The sequence below is a fragment of the Lynx rufus genome, unplaced genomic scaffold (assembly GCF_022079265.1).
Source record: "Lynx rufus isolate CCGP_SWC_20201006 ecotype Redwood Valley unplaced genomic scaffold, mLynRuf1.p SCAF_5, whole genome shotgun sequence".
Lineage (NCBI taxonomy): Eukaryota > Metazoa > Chordata > Mammalia > Carnivora > Felidae > Lynx > Lynx rufus.
The window spans coordinates 124,309,973-124,332,266 of record NW_025814867.1 but is presented as its reverse complement, the minus strand read 5'-3'; the positions used below and the strand labels follow the sequence as shown (position 1 = coordinate 124,332,266).

At 35.2% G+C, this 22,294-nt stretch overlaps 1 protein-coding gene across 2 annotated transcripts in view; it reads right to left on the bottom strand.

Moving 5' to 3' along the window:
* Positions 1–22,294, bottom strand: part of GBE1 (1,4-alpha-glucan branching enzyme 1) — a 267,247-nt gene that overhangs the window by 168,235 nt on the left and 76,718 nt on the right. For both annotated transcript variants that reach the window (XM_047099391.1, XM_047099389.1), the window contains exon 3: positions 12,361–12,476. In XM_047099391.1, coding sequence (XP_046955347.1) covers positions 12,361–12,476 — 116 coding nt within the window. The remainder of the gene's footprint in view (positions 1–12,360; positions 12,477–22,294) is intronic.

Sequence of the window (22,294 nt, the reverse complement as noted above, 5' to 3'; positions counted from 1 at the left end):
GCCTAGCTTAGGCTATAAATTCTTTACAATCAATCACTGCATATATTAAATTATGAAATAATTGTTTTACATATTGAATTCTTAGAAGGAAGAGTAAAACAGGAGAAAATGAAAAAAAATCAACAGGTTTATAAGATTCTTTCTCTTGTGCTTGTCTCTGAAGGTGACCTTTTTGGGAAAACGTATGTTATTTGTTCTCTGAGCTGTGTATGATTAGTTTCTTCATCATACACAGACAAATTAGAAAGGCTGCTGTGGTGCCCAGAAATCATCCGTTAAACAAAGTCAAAATTAATGATAAAATTGAGTTCCCTTTGTGTTTGATTTTCATCTATCTGCACTCAATTATAAACGAGCTACCAAAGAACGCTACCCATTAGTTGTTAATTCATAATGACTTCAGAAAGCAATCCCTGTACTGCCAGTAACATCTCACCAACCACCTCGTCCTCTACAGGGCTTTAGCTTGAAAATGAAAAGGGAAAACAAAACTACATCATCCACGCTGCTCCTCATCCCGCCATGGAAAACTCCAATGCACAGAAATCAGGCTTAATGCAAACAAGCTGTAGTAAGATTTCATCTATATATCTAAAAAAGAAAACAGAACTGGTTTGATAATTTATTATAGCTTAAGCAAAATAGACAGAGATATAGTAGTAGTACACCCCACATTTCTATTTCATTGTATCAAAAGTAAATATTCCTCAAGGTTAGAAAAAGTTTTCAATGAGGAAAATGTCTAAAACAGAGACGAGATGTGTCTCACCAGGAGAGAAATAACATAGAATGATTAGTTTGGGGTACAATAAGAGTGACATTATCCCATAACTGGACTTTTCCCTTTTCGTAGTACTCGTCTAAATATTCAGACCTCTGGCACATCCCATAGTAAATCCATTTTGTAGCCTCCTAACTGGTTCTGAACAATAAGGAAAAAGATTTGGGCACCATCTGTTTACTCACGGGTGATGTAACATGTTAAAACAGCATTTTGGGTCTTGACCTGAAATAATTTGAAGCCCTAATTCACAAATTTATATACATTTAATTTTTCTTACTTCTAAAACAGGAGAAAAAAAACCTTAAAATTAAAAAAATATGTAATAGTTAAAAACAAAATGAAAAAGAAAGAATCAGCAGTTACAATGAAAATGGTCCAAAGGAGAGGGGCACTTGAGTGTCTCAGTGGGTAAAGCGTCCGACTTCAGTTCAGGTCATGATCTCATGGTTCGTGGGTTCGAGCCCTGTGTCAGGCTCTGTGCTGACAGCTCAGAGCCTGGACCCTGCTTCAGATTCTGTGTCTCATTCTCTCTCTGCATCTCCCCGACTTGTGCTCTCTCTGTCTCTCTATCTTTCAAAAATAAATAAATGTAGGGGTGCCTGGGTGGCGCAGTCAGTTAAACGTCCGACTTCAGCCAGGTCACGATCTCGCGGTCCGTGAGTTCGAGCCCCGCGTCAGGCTCTGGGCTGATGGCTCAGAGCCTGGAGCCTGTTTCCGATTCTGTGTCTCCCTCTCTCTCTGCCCCTCCCCTGTTCATGCTCTGTCTCTCTCTGTCCCAAAAATAAATAAATGTTGAAAAAAAAATTTTTTTTAAATAAATAAATGTCAAAAAAAAAAATTAAAGAAAAGAAAATGGTCAGGAGGAGAGAAAGGCTGGAGGGCAAGGAGGTGAGATAATGGTGTAGGACTCTGGAGTTGGATGGTTATTGCCATTGTATGTTTCACTTAATTTTAAGTTTTCTGACAGACAAGAGAAAAGGGGGAATAATCATGAGATAAAACCAGAGGCCAGGACATGGAGGGCCTTGTATGTCAAGCTAAGGAGTACAGAATTTAAACTAGAGACCAGTATTGTTCAATTCTCTCAAAACAGAAAAGCTATTAAACATAATCATACATGGGAGCACAACTATAAAACAGAGAAAGGAAGGATCTCCTTCTTTCAAGTGAGTACTGGGGAATCTGAAAACTCCCCAGGTCAGCTTCTAGACACAGTATAAAAACCCAGGCTATAACCAAATCAAGGACTGGGAGAGTTCATCACAAGTTTAAAGCAGATAATATGAGCAGATTTAAACTCTTAGAATGATGACTGTAGCTATAATATGAAAATGGACTGAGGAAAAAATGAGAACCACGAAGAAGATGAGTTACAAGGATAAGACCATTTCAGGAAAAGAGTAAGAAATAAAACCATGTGTTAACGTAGATGGTAGTGGCATTTTTACAATAGCAAGGATATAGAAGAAATCTAAGTGACTACCAGGAGAAAAGGCCAATTACATGCACAGGAATGAGAATAAAATAATCAAGATTTTTATCAGTAACATTGGATATAAGAGACCTGCATCAATGTCTTCAACACGCTAAAAGCAAACCACTTCGATTCTATTTTTTTTTTTTTCAAAATTTTATTTAAGTTCTAGTTAGTTAATATATAGCATATATTGGTTTCAGGAATAGAATTTCATGATTCATCACTTACATATAACACACAAGTGCCCTCCTTAATACCCATCAGCTATTTGGCCCATCCCACCACCCACCTCCTCTCCATCAACCCTGTTTGTTCTCTATAGTTAAGAGTCTCTTATGGTTTGCTTCCCTCTTTCCCCTCACCTTCCCTTAGGTTCATCTAAACAACTCTGAATCTATATATCCATAAGGAAATTTTAATCCTTAACGAATATAAAATACATAAGACCTCAAGCCATGGCTGAAAGAATTTCTATGGAATGTGCTTAGGAAAAAAGTGTTAACAAGTAAACTACAAAAACAATGACTTATGACAAGTTTTGAGTTGGCAGGTAGTATACAGCAAATGGATGTATTTTTTTCCAACAGAATAACTAGAAATGATCCCTCAGAAACAGCAGAAGATTGAGACCCTATCATACGTCATGACACACTTGAAACTCACATCAATTTATATGAAATACTGATACAAATATACAGTTCAAATTATTTCTAATGGTAGAGGAGATTTACATTGCTTCATTCATAGGTCTTAAGTTTAAATGTGCCACCACCCAGTTATTTGTACTATTTTATTTTTTATTATTAACAGTAAGGGAGGATAGAAACCAATGAAGGGAATGTGGGGATCTGGAAAGAGCACATGCATATGGCAGTAGGTTCTTCCCTCTAGGAATCCCTACCATACAAGAGAAAAAAGAGAAAATATTCAGGGTCCACTAATAGTGGCAAATTTTTGTTAATTGAAAATGAAGTTATTTTTACATGTTATAGAAGAGAGAGTATGAATATTTATGAGGGAAAAATAAGATCACTAATGGTCAAAATGGGGGGCGGCAGAGTTAAAGAGTAAGTTGGTCATTATTAAAATTTGAGATTTAAAAAAATTTTTTTAAATGTTTATTTATTTTTGAGAGACAGAGACAGAGTGTGAGTGGGGGAGGGGCAGAGAGAAAGGAAGACAGAATCTAGAACAGGCTCCAGGCTCTGAGCTGTCAGCACAGAGCCCAATATGGGGCTCGAACTCACAAACTGTGAGATCATGACCTGAGCCGAAGTTGGATGCTTAACCAACTGAGCCACCCAGTTGCCCCCCAAAAATTATTGAGATTTTTAAGAAATGGATTTAAAAAAAAAAAGCAGAATTAAAGAAAAAAAAGCAAAAAAGTTTAGCAGTTATGTTATCCCGTACATTTTCAACGTATAATCTCCTCAAAGAGATTCTCCATTTTTTTTTTTTAAGTCTCCCTATACATATGATATTCTCATCAGTCAAACTGGTCACTGTCTCCTATATAGAACTGCTAATTCCTGCTAAATCTTGCTTGACTTTACATACTTTTATTCTCTAATTGACCCCAGACAACTATTCATTAATCTGCATCTATTAACTCCCACAAGCCCAAACTTAAAATGCATCTCTTCCCATAATCATTCCCTGACTATTAAACCTGTGACCTTTATTCTTCTCCATCTGTCCACTTCCCCCCAAATTTATCTCTAACTCTTTGTCCTCTCTCCCTGTCATGTTCTCTCTTGGGTTCCTTCTTGGCCCCATTAATATTTAGCCAAAAATGAACAGAACTAAACCACTAACAAAGAAAAAAAGAGAAACAACCATATATGCCATTTACTTACTCCTCTTTTACTGCCACGACCATCTCAAAAAAATATAAGCATATTCCTCTACTTCCTTCCCAGCCACAGAATGCTCAAGCCCACCCATTTGTTAATGGAGAGTTTTCTCGAAATGGACAATAAACTCAAGGTGCAGGCATTTTATCATTTGTCTCTCCACATACATCTGGAAAGACACTACAATACGTCATGTGCAGAAAACATGAAATAAAATATATATTAACTAATATAGTAAGAAAGAGAAAGAGCAAAATTTGATAAAGAAATTAATGTGGAACAAACTCAAAGTAGAAAAAAACACTCCCACTTTCTACCTCACCCATCTGCTCTAGGCAAGCAGAGTTAGTCTTTAGATAGGCAAATAGACTCCTCTGGAAATTTACACATTTATTTTGAGTTTTCTATCAACATTTTAGAGAACTTCAGGAAAAAAAAAGAAAAGAAAAATGAATCAATTAACAAGTCTTTATTCTCATCTACAGAGGAAGACCATGTCCTGGTATGCTATTTAGGTTTATTAACATTCATATTGTATTTTGAAAACACAAAGAATTAGAATCTTTGTGGTAAGGGAAGGAGTACCTAATTCTAACTATGCATTCTCTCGCAAATTAGATGTTTCAGGTTCTTAAAGGTTGATTAAGTTGAACCAGGTAACAAATGAAGTGAGTAGAGGATTTGCTGTGGGTCATAAAGAGGAAAATCTTTATCATGTATAATAATATGTAAAGACATCACAAGCAAGAAATAATCAGTTTGACCAAAATCTTATAATCATGGCACACCATGAGAATATAATGACCCCAAGGCCCCAGAATTATAAAATATTCTTCTATCCAGCAGAGGTACTGTATTCTTCTTTAATTTAAAAACGGGTGTTTAGAGGTATGAATTAAAAATGACAAGCCTAACAAATGCCTGTTGAAATCACAGCAAAGCAACACAAAAAGTATTAAAAGAGAAGGAGGCAACAAGAGACCAGTAATTTCAACAAAACTTTGAAAGACAGAAAGTAGCTTAAGGGTTAAAAATCAAGGCAAAAAATTAAAATGGGGTATTGCAGAAGAAGAACCTGAATACAGCTGGTCAGCTTGTTTCACAGCACCTCTAGGAGACTCGGCATCTGTGGGCTCCTAATACTATGGAAGAAAGTAAGATGCAGTGCTAAATAAGGGGGGCGTGGGGTCTGGGGCACACCTCCCTAACCTGTACAGATAAATGTATATCCCTCCAAAACACCACCTCTTACCCCTCAAACAGGAGACTAGAGGTTCATGCTCTAAAAAACAATGAACTAGGAAGTCTCCAGAAACAATGAGTACAGCAGATGACAGAACTGACTCACATACTGAAAGTAGGAAGATTGTCTCAGTAGCATCTTTCAAGGTGGAACCCTCCTCCACTTTCCCTGTCTTCATCCATGAATGCCAAGAACCAGGTACACTCCACACCCCTTCCATCCACCCCCCCTGTAGGGGACTGGAAGATTCATCTTTAGTTAAGGGGTGAGGAGGGGTGGGAGATCCCATAGAAAAACCACTTACTGTTAACAATTTAAAGGCTGCCTCACTTTCTTACTACCCAATAGTGAAGCTTACCATGAATAAAGCTCTGTTCATGTGCACAGAATTTTCAAAAGTTTTTTCCTGCCTCATTCTAAAATATGATTATATAGCCATGGATCACCAGGCATTTGGAAACAGCCTGCAAAATGAAAGACAGAGACTAAAAGAAACCCAAGAAAATAAAATCTAGGGGGAAAAAAAATAAGAGAAGAAAGTCAGGAAGTAAGAAGCAAACTTGAGGAAAAAAATAAAACAAAATATCTAATATTATTAAAAAGATACAAGTATACTCGAGGAAAAATTAAAAGAAAATATCTAATATTATCAAAAAGATAAAAGTATATTTGGATATTTAACAATAACAGAATTTATGAAAAAGGGAGGGAACAAAAACATGTTATTAGAAATGTTAAAAATGTGATTATTAAAATGAAAGTAGTTGAAAGCTAAAGTAATTACTCCAGGTGGAACAGAAAGACAAAATGATGGGCAACTTGATAGAAAAAGATAAGAAAACTTAGGAGACTCAATATCCAGGAATTAGAAATTCCTGAAACAGTGAACAAAGACTGTGGGGACAAGGAAATTGGTAAAGAAATAACACAAGAAAATATTCCAGAAATGAAAGGTAAAGTCTTTATGAGATTTACCTTCTTCCCTCCCCCACCCCCCACCCAAGGATTTTAGGAGTTGTATGCCAAGAACTGGGACAAAGACTAATAAATACATATTTTTTTATTGTATCGGATAAATAATTCACATTCACCCCTTTAAAGTATTCAGTGGTTTTTAGTATATTCACAAGGTTTCATGGTATGCAAACATCACCATGACTTAACTGCAGAACATTTCCATCACATTAAAAGGAAACCGTATACTCCTTAGCAGTCAACCCCCATTCTCTCCCAGCTCTTGGCAACCACTAATCTACATTCTGTCTCTACGTTTTTGTCTATTCTGGATGCTCATAAAAACAAAACCATACAAAATTTGGCTTTTGTGACTGGCTTCTTTCACTGAGCATAGCATTTTCAAGGTTCATTCATGTATCAGGACTTCATGGCCAAATAATATACCATCGTCTGTAGATAAGTTGATGGACATTTCTACTTTTTGGCTATTTGAATAATGCAGTGGTGAGCATTCATGCACAAATGAACACTTCCTTCTTAAGCAAATATTCAGGTACAAAAAATTTTTCACTAATTTTTCACTAATTTCACACCACATCCTTGCCCCATACTCAATGGCATCCTTCTGTCTAGTAAACTCATTCCAGATCTCAATTATTAGTTTCACTTTACTTAACAAATCTTATATTTTACCCCCTAAAACCCAAACCTTCTACAAATTATGTATCTCCTTTCTATTCTTAGAGAAGATCACTTCAATACTCTCTTTCACAGCATCCTGAAATTGGGGATAATAGTTTCCACACAAAAAAAGCAAATACAAATATAGTATAAGATGATTTGATAAATCAGAGACTCCAGTTTTATTTCCTGTGTACCACTTTTTTTTTTTCCTTCTTTTCTCTGTGAACCCTTAGCCTAACAGGCATTGTAAAATAATGGTTAAGAGCATGGGCTTTGCTGTGAGACAAGCCTCAATTCAAACCCACAGGTGAGTGTACTTATGTAGGAAATAAGAATAACAATACCTTCTCACATGTTATTACTTTATGAGGATAAAATTAAATATGAATGTAAAGCAATCTCTTTTTTTTTTTTTTTCATTGTGTCTTATCTAAGAAAACTGCAAATATAGGTGTTGGGTTTTATTCCCCTTTCTACCAATCATTGAGTAACATCTTAATATAATTAGAAAAGCATTATGATCTGCTTTGAATTGTGCTCCCCTCTAACCTCACATGTTGGAACCCTAATCCCCACTGTGATAGTATTGAAAGATGGAGCATTTGGGAGATAATTAGGTTTAAATGAGGTCATGGCATGGGGTCCCGATGATGGGATTAAAGCCATGTGAGGACACAGCAAGAAGGCAGTCAAATGCAAGCCAGGAAAAGAACTTCCATCAGAACCCAACCCAGATCTGAACTTCCAGCCTCCAGAACTGTGAGAAAATAAAATTCTTTTGGTTAAGCCACACAATGTATGGTATTTTGTTCTGACATCCCAAGCTGAATAACACATGAATCCTCTGAAAATATTAAAGGTCTAGGATCAAGAAACTTCTGTTCTAGTTCATTTTGTAATGGACTGGGAAGGAAAAGTTAAAATACACAAACATCCTAAACACTAAAAAATGAGAAGACAATTCTCATTGCCATTGCTAGTCATTTGAGCATTAATTAGAATGAGAAAAGAAGAGGCACCCCTGTGGCTCAGTTAAGTGTCTGACTTCAGTGGCTCAGGTCATGATATCGTGGTTCATGAGTTCAAGCCGTACATCAGGCTGGCTGCTGTCCACAGAGTCTGATTTGGATCCTATGTCCCCCTTTCTCTGACCCTCTAACACTTGCGCATGTGCTCGCTCACTCTCTCTCTCAAAAATAATTTTTTCTTAATTAAAAAAAAAAAAAAGGAATGAGAAAAGAAAATGGGAATCAGAAGAAAAGAACAAGAATTCTTCACTGGACCCCACCTTCCAGAATTACTTTCCCTGATCTCTTATTTTTTCTTGACCTGAGGTCTTTACTGACCTCCTGAACTACTTTTTACTACTATGGACAGATCCACTTCTCACCTAGCTCTCTGCCCCAGGATGCTGACTCATGTGGACCATATTCTCCAGAATACTGGTTTCTCATTGGGTTTGGTCAATGTGTAGCCCCAGTTAGGAGGTCAGAGAGAAGGAGAAGAATGAGACATGAGCGTATTTGTTTCCTTATTCCCTGGCTCCTTCCCTGTAAGGTTGCCATGGATAAACTATGTGTCTCACCAAAGCTCAGTGCTTCTCTCAAGATGGCCAACTCTTTTTCTGTGTTCCAGTAACTGATTCTTTATTCCTTATGGCTTAGGCAGGGTTGTTACCTGGCTGTTACTTTGGATGCTACTAGGCCCCCTCATCCCACTCTCCTTTGAACTCTGGAGTGAATCCCCTGTATGCTCAACTTTGAAAACAGCCTTTTGGAAAAATAAACAAACAAACAAAAAACATTGTTCAGGAATGCAGTCTTCTACTCTTTCCTTATATCTCTAGAGTCTTGAAAGTTTAATTAGCCTTATATTAATTTTTTTTTTAATTTTTTGTAATGTTTATTTATTTTTGAGAGAGAGAGAGAGACAGAGTATGAGCAGGGGAGGTGCAGAGAGAGAAGGAAACACAGCATCTGAAGCAGGCTCCAGGCTCTGAGCTGTCAGCAGAGAGCCCAATGCAGGGCTCGAACTCATGGACCATGAGATCATGACCTGAGCTGAAGTCGGATGCTCAACCGACTGAGTCACCCAGGCGCCCCAGCCTTATATATATATTTTTAAATATTTTCTATTTGGTAAATTCACAAACATAGAAAGGAGACATTTACATGACCACATAAGCAGTTAGTATTTTCTTCCAAAGCATTCAATTGAAAAATGTTTTACAGAGAAAACAAAGCTATTATCTCAATGGTAGGTAACATTTCTTTTTTGTTAATGGTTACCAGATAATTCATAAGAGAAACATCCTCAAGTGAGTTATAAAGGTCAATCCCTTGTGAACTGAAATAAATTTTCAAGTTCAATTTAAAACAAGAATTTTAATTACCAAGATAGACTATCTAGGGATACTTCAGATAGAAAGGCCAAAAACCTCAAGTTAGTTGATTTTTAATAGAGAACTTAACCCCTCCTCCAAAGAAAATTTGATACATCATTTCCCATAAATAAAAAACTAATTATATCACCATATTGACATTATAACACCATCTAAATGTTTCCTCACCATTTGAAACATCTAAATACTATGAGTAATATTTTGGACCTAAATTTCCAGTTAATTATCTTCACTGAAATTTTAAGAGAATAATAATGAAGAAAGATTCCACAACAGTTTACTTGATACTTGTTGAACATTTATTTACATTAGATGCTGATTTTCAAAGCCAAGTGAAAAGGTAAAAGCTACTTTTATTTATTTATTTTTGAGAGAGAGACACACAGAGAGAGAACATGTGCACACAAGCAACGCAGGGGCAGAGAGACAGGGAGACAGAGAATCCCAAGCAGGCTCTGTGCCGACAGCTCAGAGACCAACAAGGGTTTGAACCCATGAACCAGGAGATCATAACCTGAGCTAAAATCAAGAGTCCAATGCTTAACTGACTGAGCCACCCAGGTACCTCTACAATTGTTTTTTTTTTTTTTTTTTTAATCATAGGATCATTTCATCTCATCAAAGTCAATTAAATTTTTGAAAGAATAGTATAGTACATAGCATCCTGGACAAAGCATCCTAACCTGCTTCGGCTGCTATAGCAAAATACCACAGACTGGGTGGCCTACACCTAAGAGAAATAGAATCCTCACAGTTCTGGAAGTTGGAAGTTTGAGATCAGGGTGTCAGGCTGGACGGGTGAGGGCCGTCTTTAGGGTTGCAGACTTCCTACATCTTCACATGATGGAAGGACTAGGGATCTCTCTGGAGCCCCTTTCATAAGGGCAGTAATCCCATTCAGAGGGCTGCCCCCTCATGACTGAAGCACCTCCAAAGCCCTACTGACTAGTACCATCACATCAAGCATTAGGATTTCAACATATGTTTTCTTGGGAGGATACAGACATTCAGATCATAGCAAAAAGTATAACGGATTTGGAGCTGGATGGGAAAGGCAAATGTTTACCATTTATTGCTTGTATGTATCAATATTCATTCTCGGTAATCAATTACTTTTCCCCATGTATAAAAACGACTTGTCAAAATTAATTCAGTCACCATTTAACACAAGAAGTAGGTAAGGTGTCAGAACTCATAAAGTTTTCAAATTTAAGAGGCCAACAAATTTAAAAAGGAAAAAAAAATTAATAAGTTCAGTTCTTAAAAATAAAAAAACAAATGTCAATAGGACCTAAAGTGACAATGACACCAGTATAACAGTTGCCTTGCCTCAGAGTTTTCTAAAATCAGGCCACATAACTACACAGGAATCAAGCTCTTTGGCTTATTCTTTCAAGGACTGGGCCTAAAAGTGGCTCTAATATTTAATAAATACTTCTTGAGTGCTTGCTCTGTGCCAAGCACTGTTCCAAGAATTAAGAATAGACAGTATTAGGAAACAAAACAGCATAGGCCCCTATTCTTGTGGAGTTTATACTGACTTGGAAGGGATTATTTATATTAAATGTAAATCTCTCTTATTGTATACAGTAGCTACTTTGTCTCCTTTTCACTATAGATTAAGAAGAACCTTGGCTGCTATCCCATGTTAAAAAGTCTCTTTATTCTAGGCAATACACTCTTCTGGTAACTATATTATGTGTGGCAATATTTCAGTAATTTTCTGATATACTTACAATTTCATGATTTGTAAGAGAAATAAAATAAAAAGACGACCAAAAAACCAAACCAAAACAAAACAAAACTGCAAAACAACTACACAATATATTTTGGTTTTACTTTAACTGAGTTAATATTGTTAAATAACGAACACCAATAAAAATAATAATTTAGGGGCGCCTGGGTGGCGCAGTCGGTTAAGTGTCCGACTTCAGCCAGGTCACGATCTCACGGTCCGGGAGTTCGAGTTGCGCGTTGGGCTCTGTGCTGACAGCTCAGAGCCTGGAGCCTGTTTCCGATTCTGTGTCTCCCTCTCTCTCTGCCCCTCCCCCGTTCATGCTCTGTCTCTCTTTGTCCCAAAAATAAATAAACGTTGAAAAAAAATAAAAAATAAAATAAAATAATAATTTAGTCATAGGATTTGTCATGATAAATGCTTTGAATGCAATCATATGTCCAAAGAAGGGAAAGAAATAAGGGGACATGGAAACATTATATAATTTTATTAGCATGGGATAAACTCAAGTAAATGTTAGAGGAGTTATATAACCAAACGCCTGAAATCTGTAATCCAGGCTATCAGACCCATCCTTCCAGCTTCCCTTGAGGCGACAAGAGAGGAGAGCTGTGTGGGTTCTGTAAACCCTGAATACAGAAACATACAGTTAGGCAAAGCAGTTAGGCAGACACTCAGTCTGCCTCTGACAAGGAGGTCCCTAGGCCAATCCAGGTAACCTTAATACAGAAGAACAGGAGAAACAAGAGCCTTGATGTTCAAGACCAGAAAGAAGAACCACCAGGAAAATCATGTCCCCCAAATGCATAGATCTCCAACACACAGGATTGCCTCCCACATTCATGTGGCTCATCATAAAATCAATTTTATCAAGACTCTCTTTACAGGTAAAAATTCTCTACATTTGCTGCTTTGAAGACAGTTTTCATTTTTGTATCAAACTTTCTTTTTTTCAAGTTAGACTTCTGTAATTACTCAATCACTCCTTACATATAGTTTCCAAAGTTGATAATAATAGTTAATAAGTTTAGTACCTTACCAAACATACAGTTCCAATATAACACAATGTGTTGATGACTTCTCATAAATTTTCCTCTATTTGAATATTCAGACTGTTTCTCCCATAATTATCATGCATCAGTTTACATTCTAATATTTTCAATCAAACTTTGAAAACAGAACAAAAAGAAAGTAAGTTCACATAAAAACAGGAGGGTAGAAAGTACCTTTAATTTGGATCCATGAGGTACAATTTGAGATTTATTCTGCTTTGGTGGGATATAAAGCTCCCACTTTCCATAATCCAGTTTCTTGTATGGATATGAAAATGGATTCCAATCATCTAAAAAAAAATAAAGAAGATCAGTTAGCAACAGCATGGTAAGACTAATATTTAATGGATTTCAAACAAAGCATAATATGCTGCCTACTTGTGCAGAATTAAATTGCCTAAAAAATGTTAAGTTTTCTAAGGTGTTAAGCAAAATACTCTATTAACCTTTTAGAAAAAAGTAGGTTATTTTTAATTTATTTTTAAGGAATGTATTTGAAAGTTTCCCTTTTGCATCTTAAAATTAAAGATTACAACTTTTTCAATTGTTCTTCCAATTCTATCAATAAATAGAATGTAAAAGAAAATGATGGGATCTTTTCTAAGAAAAACCATCAACAAAGGGAGTTAACATGAAAAGACAGAAATGCATTCTTGGTGATTAGACAAGATACATATTATAGCAGAATAAAAATGATGAAAAATAATTAAAATCATATTACATATATCAAAATCCACAAGTGTATGACAGAATTAAGTTTAAAAGGTTGTAAAATATAGGGGGCAGAAGAAAGGTAGATTGCTGATCCTGGAAGAAAGTCAAAATGAACAACAACAGACACATGCACACATGGAAACAAAATCAGTAAGTAAAGGACACACTGTTCAGTAAGTGGTACTGGGACAATTGGCTACCCTTATGAAAAAAAAAAAAAAAGAAAAATAGATCTCTACCTAATATTATGCCCAAGAATCATTTGAGCACGGATTGATATTTCAACATGATAGGCAAAACTGCAAAATGCTTACAAGAAAATACAGAAAAATATATTTATAATCTCAGGTTTAAAAACTGTTTTTTTTTTTAAACAATATACAAAAAAAAAAACAAACATTAAGAACAAGCCTGATAAATTCAACCAGCAAAATTATAAATGTATCTTCACAGACGGATGGATAGACAGAATGACACGACAAACTGCCAACTGGGAGAATACATTTATAATGAATATACCAAGAAAAAGAGAACATCCAAAGTATAAGAAAAATGTCTATAACTCTCTAAATGTCTATAAAAATGACAAAAACACTCAGCAGAGGACACACAACAGGCCAAGAAACATGTAATAATGCTCAAGCTCACTCATAATTAGGGAAACACAAATTAAAAGAACAGTGAGACGCCATTTACCACCCACCGGATTAGCAAAACTTAGAGTTTGAAAATAACAGATAGTCAGCAAGGATATAAAATAATGCTGCAACTGAGCGTATAAATTGATAAACAACTTGGCATTATACAACAAAGTTGAAGATACGTTCATTTAAAAGTCCAGCAATCCTACCCCCACCTAGGTAATAGCTTAGAGAAATATGCACGAGATAGCATTCACAAATGTTCAGTGAAGAACTGTTTAGACTAGCAAAAAATGGAAGCTATCAAAATGTAAGTCAGACATAGAATGAGTAAATATGTTGTTATAATTAAACAATGAAATGCTATACAACAATATAAACTAAATGGAACAGAGCAAATATATATAGCAAATAAAGCATAAAAATTAATTTTAAAATGGTATGGAAGAATACCATTTAAATGAAGTTCAAAAATACGCAGAAGAGTATTATATAACATTTATAGATACATGTGCATATAAAAAAATATCAAAAGGAAAATGAGAATGTTAAACATCAAATTCTACGGGGGATTTCCACTGGGTAAAGGAAAGTGAACACAGGAAGCTTCAATAATATCTGTAACATTCTGTATCTTAAGGTAGGTCCTATTTGTTTCTATCTAAATTATTTCATAGTTCTAAAAAAAAAATAAACAGCACTGTGATGCCATGCACTATGGTGCTAGGACATTAGATTCTCAATGAAGAAAGTAATAAAAACATCAGGAAGCTTGTTTTTTGCCATGATTTCCTTCTCTACAACACCAACGCTTTCACCACAACAGTTCTAAATATCTCACCTCCAGCCAGTCTGAATGTTGGTTGGGGATAGAGTGGGTGTAAGAAACAGTGTTTAAATAAAGATCTTTCTAAACATTTCCCTACTTCTCATCATGAAGACATTCTGAAAATGTCTTAAGGTCGTTTATAATTAAAAAAAACCAGCTCAACAGGCTCTGTGTTCTTATAGTTTCCTGTTCTTAAAATCTCAAATCCATCTGACCTACATACAGTGTGACATTCCTTTACCAAAGCAAAGAATTCAGGGCATAATTCGGGAAAAAAAAAAGCTTGAAATATGAATATCTGGGTACTGTAACACTTCACACATTTACTGAATTTCTTTTTAAGCTAATCACTTAAGACAATTAATAAACTTAAGACAAGCAGCAGATCTTTTCCTGGTTAGTTAGATCTGAAAATAAAGGGTACAGTTCATTAGTTCATTCATTCATTCCTTAAATATGAACTGAATGCTTAATATCGGCCCCGCTCAATGCCAAACTCAAAATTAGTGTTCAGAATGACAGTCATATCTGAAGAAAAAGTTAAATTAAGTAAGAGTACACCAAAATGAATAATAGAATTTACAATGGAGAGTCACTAAAAACTCAACTACAAATAAGATTTTATAATTTTGAAAGTGAATCTTCAATTATATGGGTAATTTACAAATGCAGATTTATGTAAAAGCTGTTTTCAGTAATGTGAAAATCAACGTGCTTTTGAATATTACTTTTTGAATTTCCATTGAACTAGTTCTTCAACTTGCACTCACTTAAGTTTTAAGATCTCATTAAACAAGTATTAATATTTGTATAAAGAAAAATACTTTTACTGATACACATTTTCCTTATATAGTATCTTAGAGATATAAATCTTCTAAAGCACATGCTGATTATTTGTAATTCTACATTGTGAAAAAAAAAAAACTTGTTCTGTCATCTTCAAGGGTTTCATGTTATTAGCACCCCTCCAACTCATGGAAACTCAGGTGCTTATTTTATTGCAGTTACATTTTTCTTGCCAAACCCACCCTTCAAAGCAAAATTTAGAGCATCTTCACATATGCCCCCAAAGAAAATCCATGCCACCAACCGCCGTAAGCAATGTAGAATATATCTAAACATTTCATATGGGAAAGAGAGGAAAGTTTACAAAGCATGCATGCATGAAACAACTTGAGATGTTTTCATCAGACAATTCTCCACACAAATTCCTCTTGCGCCACACCACTGAGTCAGATGAGTCTGTCATTTTCTTGACTCTTTCTCCAATTACTGTTAGCCCTGAATTTTCCTCACTCATCTCCTTCATTAGTGTGGCTTCTTTTCCATTGGAAACATGGACACCAATAATACTTCCCACTTCCATACTATAACACGCATATGAAAGACTGTTACTCCCTAAAATGGGTTTTCCAAAATAGCTAATAAGATGTTTTTCTCCAGAAATAGATCTAAGGCCAAGAAAAAGAATAATAAAAAAAATGGATTTGGACCTAACACTTAGTTAAGAAAGAAGGAACCAACATTAAGGTACATCTAGGAATAACTGAAGGAACCAACTGTGAAAGTACACAAATTAAAAATAAATTAATTAAAAAATTAAAATAAATAAATAAAATTAAAAGTAAATAAATAAAATGTAAATATCAAATGACCAATATAAAAACTTTATTTTTTTTTTAATTTTTTTTTTTCAACATTTATTTATTTTTGGGACAGAGAGAGACAGAGCATGAACGGGGGAGGGGCAGAGAGAGAGGGAGACACAGAATCAGAAACAGGCTCCAGGCTCTGAGCCATCAGCCCAGAGCCCGATGCGGGGCTCGAACTCACGGACCGCGAGATCGTGACCTGGCTGAAGTCGGACGCTTAACCGACTGCGCCACCCAGGCGCCCCTAAAAACTTTAAATAAAATTGAATATTTTATTTGTAAATTGAATTTGCTTCACAAAAATACAGAAGGCAAAAATAACAGAGGCTGGAAGACAAATTTTAGGAAAATATTTCCTTTTGTGAAATGAGTCAGGAGACTTTATTCCTAAACATAACTGAAAATAATAGCAACAACAAGAATGATAAATGATTCTAAGCCACACCAGAGATAGTTTTAGAACCAGATTACTCAAACTTTTCTCATTTTATTTTATTTTTTTTTTTTTTAAACTTTTCTCATTTTAATCTTGCAAGGTTTATATTCGGAGTACACAAGATGGAATCAACTTTATTTAAGCAAATGGTTTGTATCCCTATGTAGGCTTCAGGATAGGACCAAAAATATCCCATTACCACATTGGACAATTATTTGCTGCTCTATCAAGCACAGAACTAACTTTGAGAGTTTTGCAGTTCAGTGATTCAGTGGTTCTCAAACTTTAGCTCATAACCAGAATTACCTGGGTTTATTAAAACAGAGTTTTTGATTCAGTAGATTTGAAGTATGGCCTAATACTTTGTATTTCCAACAAGTTCCCAGGTGATGTTGATGCTACTGGCTTAGGGACTATATTCAAAACAACTGCCTGGTTCAGTAGGTATGTTCAGTTGTGTTCTACTCCTAGCTTTGTGAGTGATTTTCTAGATTAAATTAAGTTTATGGACTACCAAATAATGCTCTAAATCAATAGGTCAAGGAAATTCTGAAATAGGAAATGTCATTAATAATCCTTCAAAATTAGTATTACTCACATGAAATTTAGGATTTAAGATTTGGAAATAAATAGGGTTGTAAAGCCCAGAAAGAAGACTAGTGAGATAAAGATTATGGAACAGAGCTAACATATTAAGGACCTTAAAAAAAAATTTTTTTTAAGTTTATTCAGTTTTGAGGGAGAGAGAGACAGAGTGTGAGCAGGGGAGGGGCAGAGAGAGCGGGAGACAAAATCCAAAGGAGGCTCCAGGCTCTGAGCTGTCAGCACAGAGCCCGACGTGGGGCTCGAACTCACAAACCGTGAGATTGTGACTTGAGCTGAAGTCAAACACTCAACCAACTGAGCCATCCAGGCGACCCTAACATATTAAGGAATTTTAATGTATTGTCAGGGAACAAAAATTAACAAATTTAAATGTGAAAAGATAACATATATTAAGACCATTATTCAATATACTGTTATTAATGTCTACATATAATTTTTTCTATAATATTCTCATCAAGAGATTGCTTGGTTAAAATGTTTGCCCCACTGTTCACTGACCATGAATAAAAATTTGGAATCTTTTATCTAGAAAAGTAGCATTAAAATTTTAAAATGCTAACATATTAACTCATTTTTCTTTCTATGCCTCATTTCCTTCCATAATGTAGACAGACACTGCCAAGTTCAAGGATTAGAAACACCCAAAACAATTTGTTTAATTGTTCTAATTTTGGTAAAATTTTAAGATCATGTTTCCTGCCTGCATAAATTATTGCATTATAACATTTTCTAGGACACTTAATATTTATCAAGTTATGATAACCTGACACGTTTTTAAAGCAAACAGTTTAATAGGTATTTTATTATTAACTGGCTAAAATTTACCATCATATTTGATAATGCAAAAGATTCTATTTGTCCATAGACTCAAAACAAGCAGACTAAATTTAAATCGAGATATGGAAAAGAAACAATGTGTGATGCATAGTTTAATATGAACTGCAAACACACGTTCGGCACAGGCAGCCAAACATTAACTTAAGGTCACTGCATCAGGCTCACTAACTCTATATTTATTTCAAACCCAACAACCTTTCTTTTTCTGATGTAATAATCCTCACATAAAATTCTTAAATGTCAACCTCCTTCAAATATTCCCAAACTCTTTAACCCATAGTAAAGTATTTCTCTTCATCAGCACTATGCACCTCATTGCTATAGAGTTCTTGAGTTTCACACAAAATTTCCTTATGCATGGTTGAAATCATTCCAACTTACCGTGTAGAGCCTTACACCTTTGATGCGGATGTCAGTGTGCTGAAGAACATGGTCCACATTTAGGCCAATCCCTGACGCGTAGACTTCACACAGCAGTGACTTAAGATCCCTGGTGAATGCAGCAGGTAAAGCTAATACAAAGCCACTACTGACCTGTATGGCAGATTTCAGTCACTTCCCATCTGAGTGCATAACAGTTATACACTTACGTCATTACAGTTGTTCAATATTTGGAATATGACCTCCTTAAAGCAACTAAACACTCTTCATCATCATACAATGTTATTTAATTATTTCAAGCTTTGTATCATGCAAAGTTTATGTAGATTTATGCAAAGTTAGTTTGTCAAATGGAAGTTCTAGGGACTTCTCTCATGCCAAGAAAGCATCTACTCTGTTCCCAAGAAGTCATAATGTTGAGAACTGAAACTTGCCATGGCATTGCCTTTACCTAGGATTATGAGAGGAATACATAGCCTCTGTAGGTGGAAGACAGTAGTCCTTTCTGACATACACCCCTGTCAGATCTCCTTTGAGATCTCCTCTCCTTTGTTTTTTTCTCCTCCAGGAGATGTCCTTTGTTTTTTTTCTCCTCCAGGTAATTCTTCCCTTAGTTGGGTAGCTGGGAATCATCATTCTTCAAATTCTGCTTGCAGCTGGTACCCTGGGAATAATCTTATTAAGTCCTCCAGCATTTATTTCTTAGGAGAAATGCTCTTAACACATATTAGTTTAGGTTACCTGTGCTTTTCAAAAACAAAATCTAGAGTAAGTCAGAATGCCTCTAACTTCAGAACCAATTGAATATTAATACCTTATTATAAGGAACAATGTTCAGTCCTGTGGAGCTTTCTGGAAATTAGAGAACAAATCAAATAATCTAGAGCTTCACTCACTGAACTGTTTTTAAAGGTATGCACAGAAGAAAAGGGCTCCATAATCAAAACATGCATGACAAAAGTGACTTCATTAGAATTAATCATGTTTCTTTAATTCTAATTACAGGAAAGGTATATTATGACACATTTTGTGAAAGAAAGAGGATGATAAAACTGAATATGTGTAGTTTCTTGTGATTTTCAAAAGTATGAAAATATAATCCCAAAAAATGAATAGAAGCGATTATGTATATGGGAAGGAATAATACTGATGAGTAGTTTACGGTATTATATTTTTGACTACAAAATGAGGTAAGCAACTCAAATAATTAAAAAAACTTATTGTCAAAAAGGGGGATAATAAGAAAAAAATCCCTTAAAGTAGAAACTGAAATAAATGAACCTATGTACTGGTATTTGGTGGTGGGGCCTTGGGAAGGTAACTAGGCCATGAGGGTAGAGCCCTCATCAATGGGTTTAGTGCCTTTATAAAAGAGGCACTAAACACCAAATCTGTTAATGTCTTGATCTTGGACTACCTAGCGTCCAGAACTATGAGAAATAAATTTCTGTTGTTTACAAGCCACTCAGTCTATTCTGTTGCAGCAGCCCAAGAGACTAAGACAAAGCTTTACTTTTCTATATACCAAGAAATTTCCATAGTAAAAATTTAAAAACTAATGGTGTGAAGTTTCTGTGCACAAATACTTGCCTAAATCTCTTTCCTTGTTGTCAATTATGAAAAGTGATCTTATCAAACAATGGGTTGTAAGTATTTTATTTATTTATGGTTCTAAATTAGATTAATAAAAACTACTTTCTAGATAGACATTTCCAGTTCATATTTCCACCAGCAGCATATGAGTATGCTTAACTACTCCTATCCTCATCAACACTAGGGATTATAATTTTAACAAGGCATGCCAGCCTCACTCAGGCAGGGATTACTAAGAGAATGAGGCCCTAATGCCCAAAGGATCCACTGTATACAACAAACTAAATTCTCTTCAATACATCTGGAATAGTACTCATTATGACCATACTCAGGAGAATTTAGAAAATAGGCATTTGAATCATTTTCTGTGTTCTGTGGATCAGATGAGGAAAAGGCATGAGAAAAGTTGCCTCTCACAACTGTCCTAGCTACAACAGATAGCTTTTGATACAGTGTCTTCATTTCTTTTAAAAACAGGCTGTAATTAAAACTTTTGATTATTCTTTTCTCTTATTGTTACTTGGGAGGAACTGAGTGGTGGGTGTTATATTTTCTTTCAAGCTTTGTCATTTATTTCTAGTTTTATTGAAATGAAATAATGCGGTGTACTTTATGGCCTAATACAGTGGTAATCACTCCAGTGATTTATTTACCAATCTATTTATTTTTAGTAATATAAACCATTCAGTTATCTCAAAATAGATTTTATGGAAAACTCCATGAAAACTACATAAAACATGTGAAAGCAAAGTTGCTCTGCTTGAAGTTCCCCTGCCTAGCTGGGATGGGTCCCCTCCTCACCAATTACTGCTTCACTTAGAGCCCACCACTCAAGTTCTAAAAACACTCAGTTCTAAAAAGTGTTCTGATATATGTTCTACCTTTGTTGATATTCCATATCCTTGAAAATATGTAATTTGTTTTAAAGTTTCAATTTATTTTTAGTTTATTTGATTCAGTACAAGTTAAGAGTACACTGAATTCTATCATGGCAATTGGGTTTGAAAACCTATTCAATTTCTAGCAACTCTTGCCATCTATACTTGACCAAGAATAATTGTTACTTGGGACCTAAGGGTAATGGCATTTATCTTTGCTGTGACTCCTATTATTGATTTCTATGCCATTTTACCTGGGTTTGGTTTTGGTCTGTACTTGACTATCCTTTTATTTTATAATCTTTAAGTGATAGTAAAGCAGGGAGACATTAATAGTTAAATAGTTAAAGCTATGAAGGGGTACAATATTTGCTTAAGAAAGAACATAGAAAAGACAAAATATCACCTGGGTGCTCATTGGGATGAGCACTGGGTGCCAATATATGGAAGCCAATTTGACAATAAATTTCATATTAAAAAAGAAAAGAAAAAAAAGACAAAATAGGAAAGGGAAATAATGGAAGAAAAATACTAATGCAATATGATCAATCATCAGAGGCAGCAACAGCATTCCATGGGCCAAGAATGGCCCTCAATTATGTTTTAATTGACCAGTACATTGAACTGTATCCCTCCATGTCAACAAATATCGGAAGCTGAGTAGGGAGGCTCTCATAGAACACACACTCCAGCTCACTTTTATATGTTTATCACTATGGGTCACAACTTAATCCATTTCTGACTTCCCTGGCTTCAGCACAGATTTGAATTTAGGAATCTCCTCTACACCTTAAAATTTAATCTTTTATCTCAAGATATTCTACCTAAACTGGACTCTGGGGGCAGGGGAGTGCACGTCAGAGGTCTACAGTAATCAGACAAGCAATTCTAAAGTTTTCCTCTGAACCCTATAACCACCTATGAAAATACACCAGTGAATGTAAAATAATATTTACTAATATAGCTAGCAATGTTACAACCCAGGTGTCTGTGATCAACTGATTTTTGACAAAGGAGACTAAGATCATTCAAAGAAAAAAGAATAGTCTTTTCAATGGATAGTACTAGGACAACTGCATCTCTACACACTATAGAATATATTTGGACCCCTACTCCAAAACATGCACAAAACTAATTCAAAATGAATCAAAGACTTAAATATAAGAGTGAAAACTATAAAGTTCATAGAAGAAAACAAATGAGTAAATCTTTGTGACCCAGTTCTTAAACATGGCACCACAAATATGAGTAACAAAAAAAAAAATGGTAAATTGTATTTCTCCAAAATTAAAAATTTTATGTGTCAAAGGACACTATCAGGAAAGTGAAAAGACAACTCACAGAATGGGAGAAAAGATTTGCAAATCATATATCTAACAAGGGACTTAAGTCTAAAATATGCAAAGAATATTTAGAACTTAATAATAAAAAGACAAATAACCAAACTTCTTAAATGAGCAAAGGATATAAATAGATCTTTTTACAAGGAAGGCATAGAAATGGCCAATAAGCACATGTAATGATGTTCAACGTCATTAGGA